Below are 18,097 nucleotides of genomic sequence, written 5' to 3'. Positions count from 1 at the left end.
TTGTGAACCACTGTGCAAACTTTTATCGCAGAATACGCTGTAGAAGAGAAAGCCATTCTTACTCGAGTGCTTATAGCGACAGAGAAAGAAAGAAAGCAACACGACATGCACAGAAAAACACAAAGCTCGAGCATCCTTACCCGATGATGGGATGCTTAAAGCCCAGCTTGGCGGTGGTTTGTTGGATCTCCTTCTCCAGCCACGCCTGAGGGCGTACCAGGTACTTGACAAACTGGGACACCCACCAGACGGACGGGTCGCCGTGCAGACGCTGCAGGCGAGGGGCCAAGTCCTCCGGGATGGCCAGGGGCAGGTAGGGGGGGCGAGGATGGAGACTGTCTACGATGGGCAACTCCACAACTTGGACGTCCTTATCGTGTGCCTCCCCTGAACGGGCAAAAAAAAAAAAAAAAAGATGGAGCACTTTAAGATTGCGCACTTACAAAAATGTAAAATGAGGAAATAGAAAAGAACGGCACGTTTGACATCGCCACACTTGGTTACAAATCGCATGTGAGTCGACAGGGACTGTCCAGTAATGGTGGGGAGCAGGGTGGTCCGCTGTTCTGGAGGTGAACCTGCGCTTCCCTTTTTTTTTTTTTTTTTTAAGTTTTATTAGTGTGTATTCAGAGGAGTTGAAGGACGGAAGGTTTGGTCTGTGCAAATTGTGAAGCGCTCCAAGGCAAATGTGGGATTATCAATCACGCAAATAGAGAAAACACAAGACTCGTCTTCACTGGCATGAGTTCAAAATTTACATGCTTTTGCTGACCTGTGAAGGTGAAGCAAACGAGATTATGGAGTCTGGACTCAGGGAAATTCTACCCATCTATTTAGTCTTCATCTCGTTCATTTATCTTTGTGCAGTTATTCCTTTTCCACCGATATCTTTTTGTGCAAATCTTTTCTCTCCCACGCTCTTTTCACGTTTTCTGGTTTATATTTTCTTAGCTTCTCTGTCTTTTCACTGTAAATATGACCTTTTTCTGTAATGCAGTCAAATAAATCAAACAAAGTTTTAATATTTATATGCACATAATACAATAAGGCTGTACTGTACGTATTATGTTTACATGCAGCTTTACATGTCTTTATGTATGCAATGTCATATTATTTCATGTTACATTGTACTATGTAGAATATTTCAAGCTTTTCTATATGTTGAATATCTATTAAACCATATAACCAAGGCACAATCTATAACACAGTAATACAAGTTCTGTACTTTAGGAATTTGTTTCAGTGAGATTTTACAGTATTTGAGACAATAATTTAGTTCAAGCAACATAAAACTTGAGGAGTTACTTGGGAACAGAAAGCGCTCTTTTCAGAGAAGTAAGCCATAAGAACTGGCCGTCCTGGACGATTCCCATCACGAGTACAGATCGATTCCCTGTCGTTGTCGGCCACAAGCTGAAGTTCTACCCAAACGGCCATGTTTTCAGAGCGAAACACCCAAAAAGTTCCTCAGCCAGCCTGTTTGGACAGCAATACATTGCAGTCGCCAGAGCCACGTGATGTTATGTTTGCAGAAAAAGATCTGGTTTCAGATTTAGAATGAGCTCTCAGATTTTATGCAACTTTGTCTGAGCCAATGTTTCAGAATGGATAAAAAAAAAAAAAACAAAAACGACTATTTTCCTTACTGATTAAACGTGTCTCTCCTACAAAATGATTGCTGGTTCACCTGCTCCCCACAAAAAAATAAACGAGAGCTTCCCTCATTCTGATTAATACATTTTGGTTGAATGGCAGATAGCTTGTATTTTCAAAATGGAAATATATCACTATAACAAGTGACCAATAAACAAGTAATGATATTAGATAAGACAGCACAAGGCCAAACCATTCTATTCTTCAATTTATTATGGAATTTTTATACAAAAAAAGGTTAAACTTATTCTAAAATTTTGTTGTTGATTTAGAGGTGTCTAGATTTATTTTACTAAACTACTCGCCACGATTCTCATTCATTCCTTCGTAGAAGTGATCGGTCGTCACAGAAGACATCAGACATATTGCGGCCCTCTCAATGGTCAAATAAGCCCATTCTTGTGCTGTAGGAGCTGTTTATCAGCGCGATCCATTTGACCCTGAATAAAAACATACGTTGTGATGCAGCGCAAAGGTTCAGTATCATTCCCACATCTATTACATTAATTCCTGTATCGTTTCCAGTATTAAACCCAAATCCCAGTGAGTCTGGCTTTCGTGACTGACAGCAGCTCTTGGCTTGTCCTTGCTGAATGGCCAAGGTAAGCTCCGTTCTATCAAGGCTGTGGAGGGCCGGGGGGCTGAGGTGAGCACCTGGATCGGAAAGGTTTGGGGAGAAAGGTGGGAGGCTGAGGATTGTTGGGCAGAGTCCCGCTTGGAAGAAGCCCTGGGCAGAAGGTTGAGCTGTGCTGATAGAGAAGGTCAACTCTTTTGACACTGCCAGACCTCACCTCACTTCACTTCAAGGCCCGCCGTGTGCACGCAGAGCAATATGTACGCATGCCAACTGCAACATGTCTCGAACAAACACATCAAAAATGGAAACGCGTCCATGTGTGCGTGTCCACATTTGTGATCTTCGCTACAGAAAGGAGAAATGGTGGTTTTGACAATGATAACTAAAGAGGATCCAAATAAAATAACAATAAAAGGAATTCACACACACACACACACACACACACACACACACACACACACACACACACACACACACACACACACACACACACACACACACACACACACACACACACACACACACACACACACACACACACACACACACACACACACACACACACACACACACACACACGCACGCACACACAAAGAGCCCCAGCTAATCTCATCTCACCAGAAGGGATATGCCTGGCAGACACAATCTTCACTCTCATTCAGTCTTAAACCCTGAACAGTTTTTTTTTTTTCTTTCATTCTTTTTCTTACGTAAAAACAAGTTTGAGACCTGTGTTTGCGTCATACTAAAGTGGCTTTTGTAACTGGTACAGACAGTGCTTGTTACAGCCGCAAACAAAACCTCTGTAACACACTTCCAAATAAACGGCATAATGAGTCATTAGAAGTGGCCTTTTACACGGAGGCTACGTAGAAGAAAAACACGTTAAAAACAAGGACAGAAACAGGCTGGAATTTGTGTGTGTGTGTGTATGCTGAAGCATGAACTGAATATAAATTCGTTGCGGCATTAAATATTGAACAGAAAAAATATTCCCAGGCCCGTCTTTGCTTATATAACTGCATTGGCACGATTCACATAAGGGGAACGGGCATATTTCGAGGTCTGCACTTCTTGGCACGAGTGTGCAGATATGCTCTATGTCTTCCTCCCACAGCTACTTAATTAGATCACAAAGCTCTCCCAAATTTCATCGCAACTCCAAAGCCTCTGAATGCATTTCCTGTGTGTGCATCACCACTTAAAGCAAATGGGTCGACTCTGACGCAGAATTCCTATACTGTTTTTTAAAGCCTATGATGTATACCGAGCCTGATAAATATTTCATGAGATTAACGGAGCTATGAGACCGAAGAACACTGAGCGACACCAACCAGACCCCCCCCCCCCCCCCCCCCCCCCCAAAAAAAAAAAAGAACAACAGAGCCCCTCGATTCATAATACATTTGAAGCAGTTTATGAACTTGTGCATCTCGTGTTCCCGTTCTTACATGGGAGGGAACATTATGTCTCCAAGGCTCGCTCAGAAGGCAGCTATATCTCAACATAGAGAACCTCACAAGAATACACTGTCTTTGGCAAATTAGCTCTTTGATCAACAAACCATTGTTCCACAAAAGGACTGGTTTCCCTTTGTGTTTTCAGAAGTTAGTCTCCTGTGCCAGGCGCGCGATGGCGCTCAGCTCTTTAACAATGTCCACTGAATAAAAAAAACAAGTCCACGTGGACGACTGGACTAAATAAGTAGAGGATACTCGTTCTTCGCTGAATCAAGTGTCAAAACAGTTTTGGCATTGAATTGCCATCTCAGTTTCTCTCATGAATCAATTCAAACCTTCATCATCAAAGCGAAGGTTTTTCTACAGTTGTTTATTGTGAATCAGTGTGGTTCAGTTGGTAGAGTAGAACAAGGTTGTGAGTTTAATCCTCCCATTTCACCTGGTGAATCTGCCAAACTATTGTGAACCAAATATCAAAAGACCTTTTGTTGTCCACATTTCCTGAATATAGCTGCCACAATACCACAGAAGAACCTCCATTACTGCCGTGCATGAGTAACGCGCATCCACAGTGGGAATACACATGCCATGCAATAAAATCCCTCAAGCCTGGACTTCAAGCCGCTCGTTTCTCGCTGTGCAGCGAGAGTGCTAACCACTGAACCACTATAATGCATTGTGTGTAATTAAATGTTGTCCATTTGAAACACGAGGCAAATGTTTAATACTTAACACACTGTTGCTGTTTCATGTGCACAGTGTACATAATCAAATATGAGGAGTTTTCAAATCAATGTGAGTGGGAGGAAGATGCTCAAACAAAGCACTGAAACACCACCCTGTCTATGTTGATGTGAGGAAGTGTAAAGCAGAAGGGTATATATATATGTTCCCTTCCTAGCCCTAAGTTAAGCAGCGCTACCTTTTTGATCCTGGGAATAGAACTTCAACATTTGTAGTTTTTTAAGTCGTCACCCTTTTATGACTAGATTTAGTGGAGTTATGGAAGTAGAATTGTCAAAAATGTACAATGACTGCCAGAGGTTAGATGTGATTGGTAAAAGGGTTAAAGATATATATTCAGCCTTTTTCTGTTTCCTTTAACAGACTTCTCAATCATTTTTATAATTTTTTTTTTGAAGATGCAAACAGTTGTACCTCTGCTGTAGGGCAAAAAAAAAGAGGGCTACACTGTATGTGTTATGATTATTGCCGTGTGGATCCTCTTGTAATGTTTTGTTTTTCCTATTTCCCGTTTGCGGCAAGAGAATCAGCAGGTTCTATAATGACTTCATCTCTATCTTTGATGTTCCCCCAAAGCAATATGTTTTCCTGACAGAAATACTCTGTCACTGGAGCATATACAATGCATCTTCTCCGATCTATGAATGTCTCAAGTCTTAGGGGACACACTTAACAGAAAGTGGGCTAACCATGCAAAGATACATGAAGAAATTGGATTTTGAGGGGACTGTTACATAAATTGCTAAAAATGCCAATTTTCCAAATATGCACAAATGACACAATTCCTCATCCAAAGCAGAAATTCATAGTAGATATCCGTGAGGATTTGGAGTCATTTAACACACATTGATAGAAGGGACATCTGCAATTCAAAAGGTTAAATGCAAGAGAACTAAAAAAAAATAGAAGTGTCAGGATGCTAAATGTTCTGACCTCCATACGATCCAGGTATTCAGGAGGAACTGCCACCTCTGGTTCGGAGAGATTGGTGTTCATTACATTAAAACACTGTAATTCCACAGACATTGGCAGACATTCTCCTAATTAGTGAGATAGTCAATGTAAATACACTTATTAATCCAAGGCTTTAGTATCCCATTTGTGGTCCACTGCCCGAAGGACTGTTCTTATTGCACATTTTAACAACACAGGCATGACCACAGGCATTGCCGAGAAGCCAACAGGCTTAGCCACGCTCAGCTAGTTAGCTGGCTCCATCATCAGAAGCGACTGCCCTTGCAATTTGCGGGACTGTGTGAGGACAAGTCCTGAATGAGGAAGGGAGTGTCATTTGTAGTGAGTTGGCTGTAGGGTGTGGGCAGCCAGATGGCATATAGGGATCTATAGGAGGCTGTTTGTAACGCAGACACCAGAGAAATGCACCAGATAGAGGAAAAGGACACATGAAAGGCAGGAGAATAAGAGAGGGAAGGCAGTGGGAGAACAGAAGATAAGAGGGGAGAGCCCAGGAGAGCATGAGTCAAATGAAGCGATAGGAGAAAAATAGAGCGCTGAAAGGATGCAGAACAGAGGAAGCGATGAGAAAGAGAGCCAGGGAGAAGCCACAGTCGCATAGTCAAACCTGGAATTCATAGCTAATCCCTATTTAAGAATCCTTTAGATTTGTCGGCTTCCTGTCGACGAAAAAAGGATAATCTATAACTGTCCATTAATCATGGTGAAATCACAATCACCACTACTCCATCCACTCATACATGACTTTATTACCACAGCATTACAAGGAGGATTCATGCACCTCCCCACAAGGACATCAATCTTTAGTCTAATCCTGTATTTCCCTGTCATAGTCCTGGGGAACTGACACTTTGCATGTTTCAGATGTCTGCCTGCTCCAACACACCTGATCCCTAGCTCATTTAAAACGATGGATCATGTTGAGGGATTTGGTGTACTGAAGCTCAAAGACATGTAAAACGTGCCAGGCAGTAGCTACCCGGGACCAGGTATCAGCTGCTATCAGCAATACCTGTGATCTTTGTTTGTTCGTTTTTGTCAGATAAGCGGAGATTACAGGTGAATACTTTGTGATCGTTGTGTCAGTTTGGTCAAAAATAACAGTGCTGCCATCTGATCACGAACACAAGAAAGTGGAGATCATTTGAAACTTGTGTCTTGGTTTGCTTGCAAACTCTAGTGCAGTTTGATTAAAACCTGTCCAAAGAGGACAAAAAGACTCTAAACAGACCTAAGATGGGGTCAGTGTCAGAAGCTCTGTATCACTGCAGTATCTCTCATTGTTTCGCCTCATAAAAGCCACTGATGGGTTCTCGGCAGGTAAAAATATCACCACTATAATCCTTCAAACTCTTTATGCATTTTGTTCATGACAGAAAATAAGGCAGCACAACTGATGTCAAAAAACTATTTCAGCATGAGTTATTTTTTTTTTTTAAACTTTTGGTCAAAACTGGGGTGTTCCTGGAGTTAGAGGATAGAGGGGGGGGTTGCAGACCTTTCAGGTAAAGGGGGCACCCAAAAGTAATAAAAATGAAGGTCGTCATTGACATATTAGATGGCTGTGTGTCATCTCTTGGCTGTGAAGAAGAGCATGGATGATTGGTGAAACTCCAGTATTTGTTCTACAGGGATACGTCCTGTAAATGTTTTTTTTTTTTTTAAAACAAGTCACACAATGATTTAGATCAATTTGAAGAAATGGCAATGAGGGCAACATATCATGAGCATCAATATTACAGTGACTGCTCCCCCCTCTATCCTGCACCACCATGAAAGCTCAATCCACGGACCTTATGTTAAAAAAACACAAAAAACCTGTGGGATTGTAAGTAAACTGGCTGAGAGTCTAAACTTTATTCTTTTCAATCTGCGTTAACTTGTGTGTGAGTGATGTTCACTTTGAAAAGACCTGGTATTAAATTCAAATATCACCAATTAAAAAACATCACCATTCAAGCTGAAATTAGCTTTGTTTTGAAAGCATTTACTCATCGGCTTTTTAATGAAACCTTTAAATGTTGCTCTATTATGCCACCCTATTAAGAGGAATTATGTCCTGCACATAATCTCAGAGCAATCTGGTCGATAGCTGTCAATAAAACCTAAAATGTGCACATCATTGTGATTAACGATGAGATTGACCCCAGATATTGCACCGCGCGACTGCCACTAATGTCTCAATGATCCATTGAGCAGATGCTGCTATGTTTGATAAGTAATGTCAAAAGGATTCCTAGTCAATGCGTCATAAATAGCTTTACAAAAATATACCAGCAATGTATATTACATTGAACAAGATGCAGGATGACTGACTGAAGCAGAAACAAAACTGCTGGTCAACATTTGTACTTTTCCACTGTTAAAATGTTTTTTGTTTTTTTTTAATCTTCCACCAACAATTGCCCTTTTTGGCAAATACCACGAAGCCGTGCAGGTGTTGCTGCAGGAACCAGAGACAATATGAACAATGATGTTCAGTTTAAAAGATAATTACACAACAGACAACCTGCACAGATGTTTCCTCTTCTGAAACCTCGTCTAGCACAGATTTTCTTGTTAAAAAAAAAACAGATCTGTGGCTCGATACAAGACATATTTTCCCAACTGATCATTTACAATTTTTACAGAACCTTGGCATTGCAACACGGAAGAGGTCCCCCCCCCCCCTACACACACACATTTGTTTAGAAAAGCTCTCACATTCAACAGTAGATTAAATATTGATGTCAAAATGGATTTTTGGCAGCAAAGTGTTTACCTTGCACTAAACAAGCTGTTAATAGGACGATATAGGACGCTTCAGTCAGGTAATGCAACATGAAAATAGTCTTTTGTGTCAAGACTAAATATTTGCCGAAATCCGTGCACATCCTGTAACGAAAGATGACAAATTTACAGAAAGTGATGAATGAAACGGTCCCCTCTGGAGGTTTACACTCACTGTAGGTCAGAAGAGACGGTTGTTTACAGACTTGAAGTCACCGGGTTTTTTTTTTTTGGCTGGGAAACGCATGAACACTAACCTGCTGCTGCTACGCTGGCTGCCAAGAAGCTTTAACACAAATTGCACACTCCTGCTTAGCGAGGGAGTTCACACTTTATTTTTTTTTTGCTGTAGCAGCACAAAAGACAAAAAGTCTGGCAGATTCCGTTTCCATACCCTTAAAATAAAACCATGTCGGGTTTCTAATTAGTGAGAAACCAATCGCAGTCCGTGCCATTCGCGGGTCAGCAATAAACGGGCGTGGAGTGTGCACACACCTGACCAGTGTCCAGTGGTGGCCCCGGAGCGGTCGGTGCAGGTGTTACTGACGGGCAGGAAGACGGTCTCCCATCCGCCGGGGGCGTAGCGCCAGTTGTGGGACTCCAGGATGAGCGTGCGCTGGGTGCCATAAGCGATCATGAAGCAGTAGACAACATGGTGGAGCTGGCAGCCGTAACCGCAGCCCTTGTTGATGTTACACACCAGCTTCCTGGCCTTACTGCAGTCTGGGGGGTTCTAGGGAAGAGAGAGGAGGAATGTTTCAGCATTTTTTTTTTATTACTCGACCCTCCGCCATGGATCTCTCAAAGACCTGTTCTCTGACTAGTAATAACACATGGCTGATATTGTTTCTGTGTTTTCCTTTGCCTCCCTCGCACGTCGCTTTAATTTCTTTTCGTTTGCTGCTCACTCTTTATACATGGCCTTTTTATCTCCTCAACTGTCTTTTTCTTCTTCTTTTCACCTCTTGCTGCCTCATTCTCTGAGAAATAAAACTTGTATTACTTTAATCCACATCTCATTAATTTTATGGAGTGTAAGGGAACTGTGAATTTCTACAAGGTACAAATATATTTTACCAGTTCAATTGTCTGGAGTTTGCATGTTCTCAAGGAACTTGGAGACACATCAGTTTTCCAAGTCAAATGAGAATTTAGCTCATTGAAACCCTCAATTGGATAAAGGTGTTGAAGAGAGATAGATGCATTAACAAGTGCTGTTTGTGTACTAAAAGATGATAACTTGATACACTTTTTCCTGCTGTTGATCACTAATATAAGTCATATTCAATTTTAAAAAGTGTTGTTTAATATTGATAATAGAAGACATTCTAACTATGGAGAAGCTTTCATGCAAGTTGAGAATACAAGAATCCCTCTTCACCAGAAACTGGGACAAATGGCTCATATACATGCAAAAAAACGATAAACAAGAGACTTGATTATGACCTAAAATATCAAAGGGACTGAACTACTCCACATTCCCAAACTTTTTTACTGAATCAATGTCTTGTATTTTGTTTTGATTCATTATTGTTCTGTTTCTTCCACTTAATCAATTCTGTTGTTCCTGTTTTTTTCTTCTTCAAATGTACGACTTTTACTGTCAATTTTTTCTTGTCCTTTCCCCCCCCCAATATTTGTTTTCTTCCGCCCTGTTGTCATCTTTGATAATCTCCCTTCTTTTCTTTTCATGTGTGCTTCTCCTTCATCATCTGGAAAATGAGAAAGTTTAAGGGTAGGAATATCAAATGAGACACTGAGAAGACACAAAAACACTCTTCTCGGTGTGAAAAGAAAAGAAAAGACAAAAAAAGAAAAGACATGCAAACCAACAGAGTGACACATGCTGCGTTGTCAATGAGTTGCCGGGCAGGTTCCGATTCGCTCGGCAGCCGGTTTGAGCGACTGTGTAACGCTCGTGCCAACCGGCTTCCTAAACAGCAATTACTGGCTGATGGGAGTGTTTTCCTCATTAGGCTGCTGCAGCTGTGGATGGTTCACGGTAATCAGGCCGCCCGGCACCCACCGGCTAACACTGCCTATCACACAGTCGCAGGAGAGGAAGAGGAAGAAGAGAGGAAGGAGGAGGAGGAAAGACGGGGGAAGCGAAGAGGAAAAGTAACAAGAGGATGTGGAGATGAAATGAAGAAAAAGGGGCGAGGGGGAAAATGAAAAGGAAGGCATGGAGAGAGGATTTAAAAAAACAAAAAAAAAAACAATGGAGAGGAGAAGAGGAGAAAGAAAGGAAAAGCGAGGAGATTCTTTAGGTGCAGAAATCTGATTACCACCGCTGCTGTTTAATAACGTGAACAGAGGCTCAGCAGTCATCCAGCTGACAGAACAAACCACACAGGTATTTCCTCCGAGTTACTGGCTGCCACTTCCCGAATGGCCCCATAGGTGTAAACTACCCTACGGTACTAATAATCTACACTGACAAGCACCACCAACATAATTCCTGTTTTCTGTGTGAAGGTCGGCACCTTAGTTACAGTTCCAACATGAACAGTGTGATATGGAGGTTAACCCCCCCCGGACACGGGGTAAGTGATGGTGCAACTGCAGCGACAGTGAAGCACTGAGGGACGTGGTTCAAGGGTAACGGCGGCAGATACTTGAACAAAGGCACCGTCGGAATGCCACTTTGTACTGCAGGTCAAGTGCCTGTTTAAATGATGTTCTTTGGGAATGTAAAACACAGGCGTAGTGACAGAGCGATTCTGCTGGGAGAGAGTGCCGGTAATAGTGTTTATTTAGGGACAAAATTGAGGAGAGTATAAAAAAAAAAAAAAAAAAACCCTGAATGTGAGATCACAGTTTATCAAGCAGAGGAAATTATTCACTGCAATGTCCACATTCATTCATTTTTTGGGGGGATGTTTAAAGACTCCAGCAGATTTTATTGCCCATCTTGGTTCTCTCTGTTGGCAGATTTACAGTAATAGGCTTAATATTGTTTCAGCTGCGCAGCATACTGTGCTTCGTAAAGTTATTGCCTTTTCCTCAAGGAAGGCTTTTGTAGGGCAGAAAACATGTCACATAACACACATGGCTGTGCATCAGGGTGTCACATCAAGCGATTGGTTGATAAGTGTGCGCGCTCGAATAACAAAACTGAAAAAGCTGCATATTCATAAATTCTTATCAGACAATCCAAGCAGGAACACATTTCTTTTCAATATTTTATTCAGATTTGTTATAATTTCAAACCTCATTTATCTGGACTTTTCACAACCAGCAATTTTTCACGGCAATTACAAGTTAATGTTTTTCTATTGTGTAATTGCTTTTCTAATGAGTAGTTTTCATCACGGCGAGAGGAGGCTTCTTTCTTTGTGTGCGATTCAAATTGCATGACACATGTAATAACAGTCAGAAATGTGAAAAAAAAACAGAGCCATGTGCATAATTTAAATGTCTAAAGACCAAAATTTGGAAACATTTTGATTACTAAACGACAAGGTCGACTGTTTAAAAAAATGTTGTTTTTTAAATCTTCAGTCAAAACTGTGGTGTGTTGAATGCTCCTATGCCACAATTCACTGAGTGTGTGCAATGTTTCTTCTCCCTCTGTGGCATTTGCTTGAGCTAAAGACGTGTCTGCTACTTGAAGTGGTCAATACACATTACTCTGAATGGATCTCTGAGGCTTGTATGATTAAACCAGAATGAGTGACCTGCTGTTACTGATGGTAATGGCAAGACAAATCAATTAGGACTGAAATATTAGAGACGTGATAACTGGACGGTTAAATGCTTTTCCTATGGTGACCTGCTACTGCGGACGCTGAGTGTTGGTCGAGTTCCTGGTACCTCACAGGAGGTCTGGTAACGACCCATTGAAGCAGTTTTCAAGAAAAGGAGCAACCTGCTGTGTGGCCACACATTATTAACAAAAGTAAAAACAATGAAGTGAAGGAGACGCGGTGACTCAGATGTTAACAGGGCAATCCTCTTTACTCAGAGCTACATTATTGTGATCTATTTTTAAATTGAAGATTTGGCCGGGTGAAAAAAAAAAAAAAAAAAAGGAACTCCAAAGCTACATGAAGCACTGCCACAAAAACACAGCAAGGATAGACCAGAGCAGAGAGGTTACAGTTGAAGTGAAGGTTACTGAAAAATTATTTTTGGAGCAAAGCCTTAATGAGAATATAAATATATATATTTAAATATGTTTTTTTATTGCCTTTTTTTACCGGTTGCTAAGCAACGACATTTCGTTGCCAGTTCCTCACTGTGTGATGAACTGGCAACGAAATGTCGTTGCTTTATTGTCATTGCAGTTCCTCACTGTGTGATGAACTGCAATGACAATAAAGAAAGTCTAAGTCTAAGTCTAAGTCTAAGAATTAAAAATAAAAAAAATAAATAAATAAATAAAAAAGTCAAACAAATGGACACTTGGAGCATTTTCATCCCTGCTGTTTTCAGTCCACTACTGCAATGTTTTTTTTTTTTTTAAGTAAACACTGTGAACTACCTTGGTTCATACCAAGCTGCTAACAAGGTAAGCTCCAGTTCCCCCCTAACCCTACTCCTAACCCTAACTTGGATAATGTGGGTTTAGAAGATAGATGGATTGAGTATCGGTACCTAGTACCTAATACCAAACCCTAAAAATTATTAGGGTTTGCTATTAAAATCCTACGTTGGACACATATATGTCAATATCAGTCAAGTGATGGGTGAACTCTGGAAACTGCAGGGCAAAAACAGCGGGGATGAAAACCAAAATCTTCCTCATTACTAATTAATACTATTATACAAATGCTCATAGAGCAAAAATAGATGGAAAGCTTGTCAGACAGAGCTCCATCTGAATGTTGTGAGTGGACAGATGGAGCAGACGCAGAGATGGAGGGGAGGCACGGTGCGGGTGGCAGCAACAGCAGGAAAGACGGGAAGAGTCCGTCTCTATATGTGTACATATATATATATATATATATATATATATATATATATATATATATACACACACACATGCACAAGTGTCTATGACTAAGACAACCAGAGACACACACACACACACAGACATATATACACACACATGCAGACCTCTTCGCTTATGAACATCAATCTTGCACTTGTGTGAGCGCATGCCGGTTGGCTGTGTGGGTGCAGGTGAAACCATTTGCACACGACCGTGTGTGTGTGTGTGTGTGTCTGTGTGTGTGTGTGTGTGTGTGTGTGTGTGTGTGTGTGTGTGTGTGTGTGTGTGTGTGTGTGTGTGTGTGTGTGTGTGTGTGATGAATTAGTGATGGCAGCTGGTAGAGCGGTGTGATCCCTCAGCGGTGGTGACAGCAGCTGTTAGTGGCGCTGTCTCCGCCCAGCCAGACTGACTGGGTCCTCTTCATCAAACACACCGGCTCATTAATGCTGCAGGGCCCGGTGCTGCACCGCACCGCCCCACCCGAGAACCCGGCAGCGCCAGACCCGGTGGATGCATCCCCAGTTCAGACTCAAGTGTGTGTGTGTGTGAGGCTGGAAGTATATGAGCATCCATCTAAGCCTCATTGAGTTTGTGTGTGTGTGTGTGTGTGTGTGTGTGTGTGTGTGTGTGTGTGTGTGTGTGTGTGTGTGTGTGTGTGTGTGTGTGTGTGTGTGTGTGTGTGTGTGTGTGTGTGTGTGTGTGTGTGTGTGTGTGTGTGTGTGTGTGTCTCTTTCGACTGCATAGACAGTTTTACGATTCTGCATTTGCACGGCTGCTGATCTGCCATTTTTCCGTCTCCATTGCCGCTCGTGTGTGTGTGTGTGCGCGCACGCTCAACACTAAACCGCTGACAAACAACAAGGATCCTGCTTGTCAGATTTGACTGTTGGCGCCGTCTGCTATCACACCCCTCACCTGCTAAGCATGGAAGTGATGCTGACAGTTATGGATGCTGCAAATGAGACAAGCAAGTGTGAAAGATGTCCTCAAAAACGCATATGTGCATTTATTGGCGTGATGGAAAACATTGGCGCGGATGCTCATAATATAGCTTGTGTCGACATGTGGGTGTGTAGACGATAATGTGTGTGTGTGTCTGTGTGTGCGTGTGCCAGTTGGCAGAGCGGCAGGTGTGACTGTGGTTACCTGTAGGTAGGTGATTCTATTCTGGACCAGATCCGACAGGTCTTTAGCCTCTTTCACTCTCCATTCACCGACTCCGTCCGCCTGGCTGAGGTAGTACAAGTCTGTCATGATAGACCTGCAGACACACATTTTAAAAGGTCATTTTCTCTTTACATTTCATCCATTCATCTTCCATCTTGCCTGATCCAATTTGGAGTTAAAACAAAGTCTCAGCTGACAGTAGGTGAAGGTCAGTCTGGAGAGTTCTCCCGTCCATCACAGGCCAAACACACACAGGAACAGTCACCATATCACAATAACAGACTGTAAAAAAAGAAGCTACAACTAGATATTCGTTTTAAAAAGCTGAAGAAACAAAGAGCTTTGTAATAACCCCAAACCTGTTTACCACAATAGAACAATACAATCCAACATCAAACAGCAGTTTGACACATGAAATATCAGTTAAAAAGTATGAAAGCCAAATGATAAAAGTGAGTTTTAAGAAGACATTTAAAGGATAAAACTGACTTTCCCTGCATGAAATCCACTGGCAATAAGCTCCACAACAGCGGAGTCACGATCACCCTCAGTGATGAGTTGAGATCTTGGCAAAGCTACCAGAGGAGAGCAGGCAGCAAGTTAAAAGTACAGTACACTTAAATAAGAAGGAGCCTGAACGTTTAAAGATTTAAACAAGCAGGAACATCTTGAAATCGATAGTGAAACTCACAGGGAGTCGGTGAAGTGCAGCAAGGATGCGGATGTGCGATGTGGTCAGTTCTTGTGTAAAAGGAAACTAAAGAAGGTGTAAAAACTCAGTTGTATGTACTCATGCAAAAAAATAAAAAATTACAGTAATCTGATGAGCATCTAATCATGACATGAAAGCATAAATGATCATTCCCAAATCATAATGAACAAAAAATGATTGAGATTCCTCCCAAAAGCTTCAGTTACACAATAGAACAGGAAGGATCAGCAAACAAAATCACACAATTTAGAAAAACCTCCAAAACTGAAAAGTGAGACAGCTGGAGCCCAATCTTTTAGGCAGTTCGACCTCCAAGAATTTATAAGCACCTTGTGATTGTAAGAATGAGTTTGTGAATGGCAACCCCCCCCCCCCCCCCCCACCACCACATCATTAATAATAATTACAAGATAACTATAATATAAAAATAATTCAGAATGAGGTCAATTTACAACAAATGAGGAAAGTCATGTGTGATTTGTTACATTTGTACAAAAAGCCATAGCTTCTCTATATGAGGCTGTTACCCTTTATTGTTACCTGTAAACGCTTAGAATTATATTCTATTTTATTGTATTGTATTAAAACTAGTTCTCTCCGAATCTCTCTTTGCTCTCTGTGTCAAACACCAGCATTCAGATACATGTCAGAGTGGATACCACTTAATGATCTTTACAAGGTACGCTTGGTTTCTGTTGTCTTTTTCGTTAGTACTATCAACTGCAAGTCTGCAGAAATGACTTGAAGGGGTACTAGAAACATGACACTAATGAGAATGAGAAGGACAGATGGACGGACGTAGGTACATATGGACCAACAATCTGAAGACACAATGTCTTTCACTGTCCCCAGCGGGCACACATGAAAACATACGTTTGTATATCCACAACATAAACACCTCACTCATGCTTTGCTGTCGGAACGGTTTTATTCCCACAGCAGCTTTTCAGACCACATACGGTTGGTGGTTTATGGTTGTTGTGCAAATAAAAGCACATAGAACGTGCTTGGTAACACACATGTTGCTTGTGAAAAATGAAATTATTGTGTGTGTGTGTGTGTGTGTGTGTGTGTGTGTGTGTGTGTGTGTGTGGGGTCGACAGCTTTTCGACCATATTTTAGGCCGATGTGTCACACAGTGACAAACAACAAACACTTCGGTCATAATGCCGCTTCCTGATTTTTAATTATTAAACAAGTTTGGGGAAAATTGTAATACTTTTCCTTTATGTCTGATCTGACATTTCCAAATATGCACCTTTGAATTAATGACACAATTTAAGCTGCTTTAAATCAAAGAGCAGAACAGTGTGTAAATAAAATAAAAATCTACACAAAAACGTTTTCTTTTTTACATATATGTATTACAAATACAATACATACAAATGTATTATTTGTACATTACAAATAATTTTCTGAAAATTGGACGAAGAGCCACATGCGGCCTCAGAGCAGCAGGTTGCAAACCTCTGCACTAAGCTAACGCAACACAAATATTAAGACTGCATGGTTTTAATATATTTAATTGTTGCTTAAAATCTGTGTCTTTTTAAATTTGTTTTATGGATTTGTAGTGAGAGGGGTTTGTGAACGACCTGTCACGAAATGTCACTGTAACAGTGGCTTGATTTCCGGTTCATTTCATTTGTTTATCTCCTGAAGACATTGCTAAATACGTAGATGTTGTTGTTATTCTTCTGTATCGACGTTTGTCTAGTGGTCGTCGCGTCAGATTCAGTGGAGGAAAACATTATATATATCAAATTTGCTGTCATTTGCCACATTTATGAAATCCTCCTGCACAGTGCAGCAGCTAATAGACCTTTAAAACAAGCTTTAAGGCTGCGTGAAGACACTATAATGCACAGTCTATATAACCTAGCTCATACAATTACCCTCCCTCCTTATTTACACCTTTTCTCTTTCTTATTGCTCTGTCTATTTAATAATCAATTTATTTACTTCCTTTTCTTAATGCAACACAGGCACCAACTAGTTTAAAAGACTGCATAATGGTGCCATAAAACTGAAATTAAGTGGGGGAAAAAAAGGTGCTCCGAACAACTGTCGGGGTGAGATAATGCAACTTTACAGTAGCCAAATGTGAAGGACCTGACGAGGACAATCCCCTCGCAAATCACGTTCACAACATGCTGTGTTTTCAGCTCTGTGTGCTTTCTTAACATCTATAGAAGAAGAAAAGTTGTTTCCGTGATGCTGACTGACAACAACAGTGGCTTTCTGGTTGCTGAGCCGTTTTTTGGATTAAGTCTGCCATCTGCATTCTACTGACAGCGAATCTGTGTAAGTGTCAGACACTTGCCGAAAATCGTGGCCATCCACTCAAAAACATGCCTGAGGACTCCGATATCCACAGCTAAGGGGCAGACGCAAAACACTTCACACACACGCACACGCACACACACACACTTATGCAAGCTTAATTTATTACTCACTTCTTTGACCTAAATCAGTCACATCCTGTGTGACTGAGAGGTCTTATACATATATTCAGCAGCGCATGCGAAGACACACAAAAACTCACAGACAAAACGATTGAAACGTCCCATTGCAAGAGCGTGGCACGGTGTACCGAGCCTTTCCCCTCTAACCAAGACGGCATCATTACTCATTGTCCCATTTTGAAGCCGAAACGAGAGTGTGTGAATGGATGTCAACCTCTCGTCTATAGAAGCGCGCATGGGAGCCATCACCGGCCCTCTGTGGGAAGCAAAAGCAAACCTGGCTGGCCGCAATGCTTAACAAGGAAGAATCAACAGACAAGCCCTGAGGGATCTGGCAGCGAGACAGGGGAACACCACGCTGACACGAAGTCCTGCATATGTATTAAGGGTGTGTGTGTGCGTGTGTGTGTGTGTGTGTGTGTGTGTGTGTGTGTGTGTGCGTTTGCAATTCAGAAGCATGCGGGCTTCCCCCCAAAGCCTCTGATTGGCTCAGATGGGATGTTGAACCAGCAGCTACAACACTTTCACTGCTGATGCTGCACCAAGAGGAAAGCAATTACAAGGATTCAGCCTTGGATTACAAGGTCAGGTGAAACAAAGGAACGATGAAAGGGAGGGAAGACAGAAAGCACTGTCCTAAAG

At 41.6% G+C, this 18,097-nt stretch overlaps 1 protein-coding gene across 1 annotated transcript in view; it reads right to left on the bottom strand.

The window, feature by feature from the left end:
- The window catches only part of fut8b (fucosyltransferase 8b (alpha (1,6) fucosyltransferase)), a 102,524-nt gene that overhangs the window by 12,817 nt on the left and 71,610 nt on the right, over positions 1-18,097 (bottom strand). Inside the window, exons 5-7 of the mRNA XM_080514307.1 lie at positions 14,258-14,372; positions 8,674-8,911; positions 141-387 (exon numbers count right to left, since the gene is read on the bottom strand). Coding sequence (XP_080370433.1) covers positions 141-387; positions 8,674-8,911; positions 14,258-14,372 — 600 coding nt within the window. The remainder of the gene's footprint in view (positions 1-140; positions 388-8,673; positions 8,912-14,257; positions 14,373-18,097) is intronic.

Source organism: Blennius ocellaris (genome assembly GCF_963422515.1).
Source record: "Blennius ocellaris genome assembly, chromosome: 18".
In the NCBI taxonomy this organism is placed as follows: domain Eukaryota; kingdom Metazoa; phylum Chordata; class Actinopteri; order Blenniiformes; family Blenniidae; genus Blennius; species Blennius ocellaris.
This window is presented reverse-complemented; position numbering and strand designations above follow the sequence as displayed.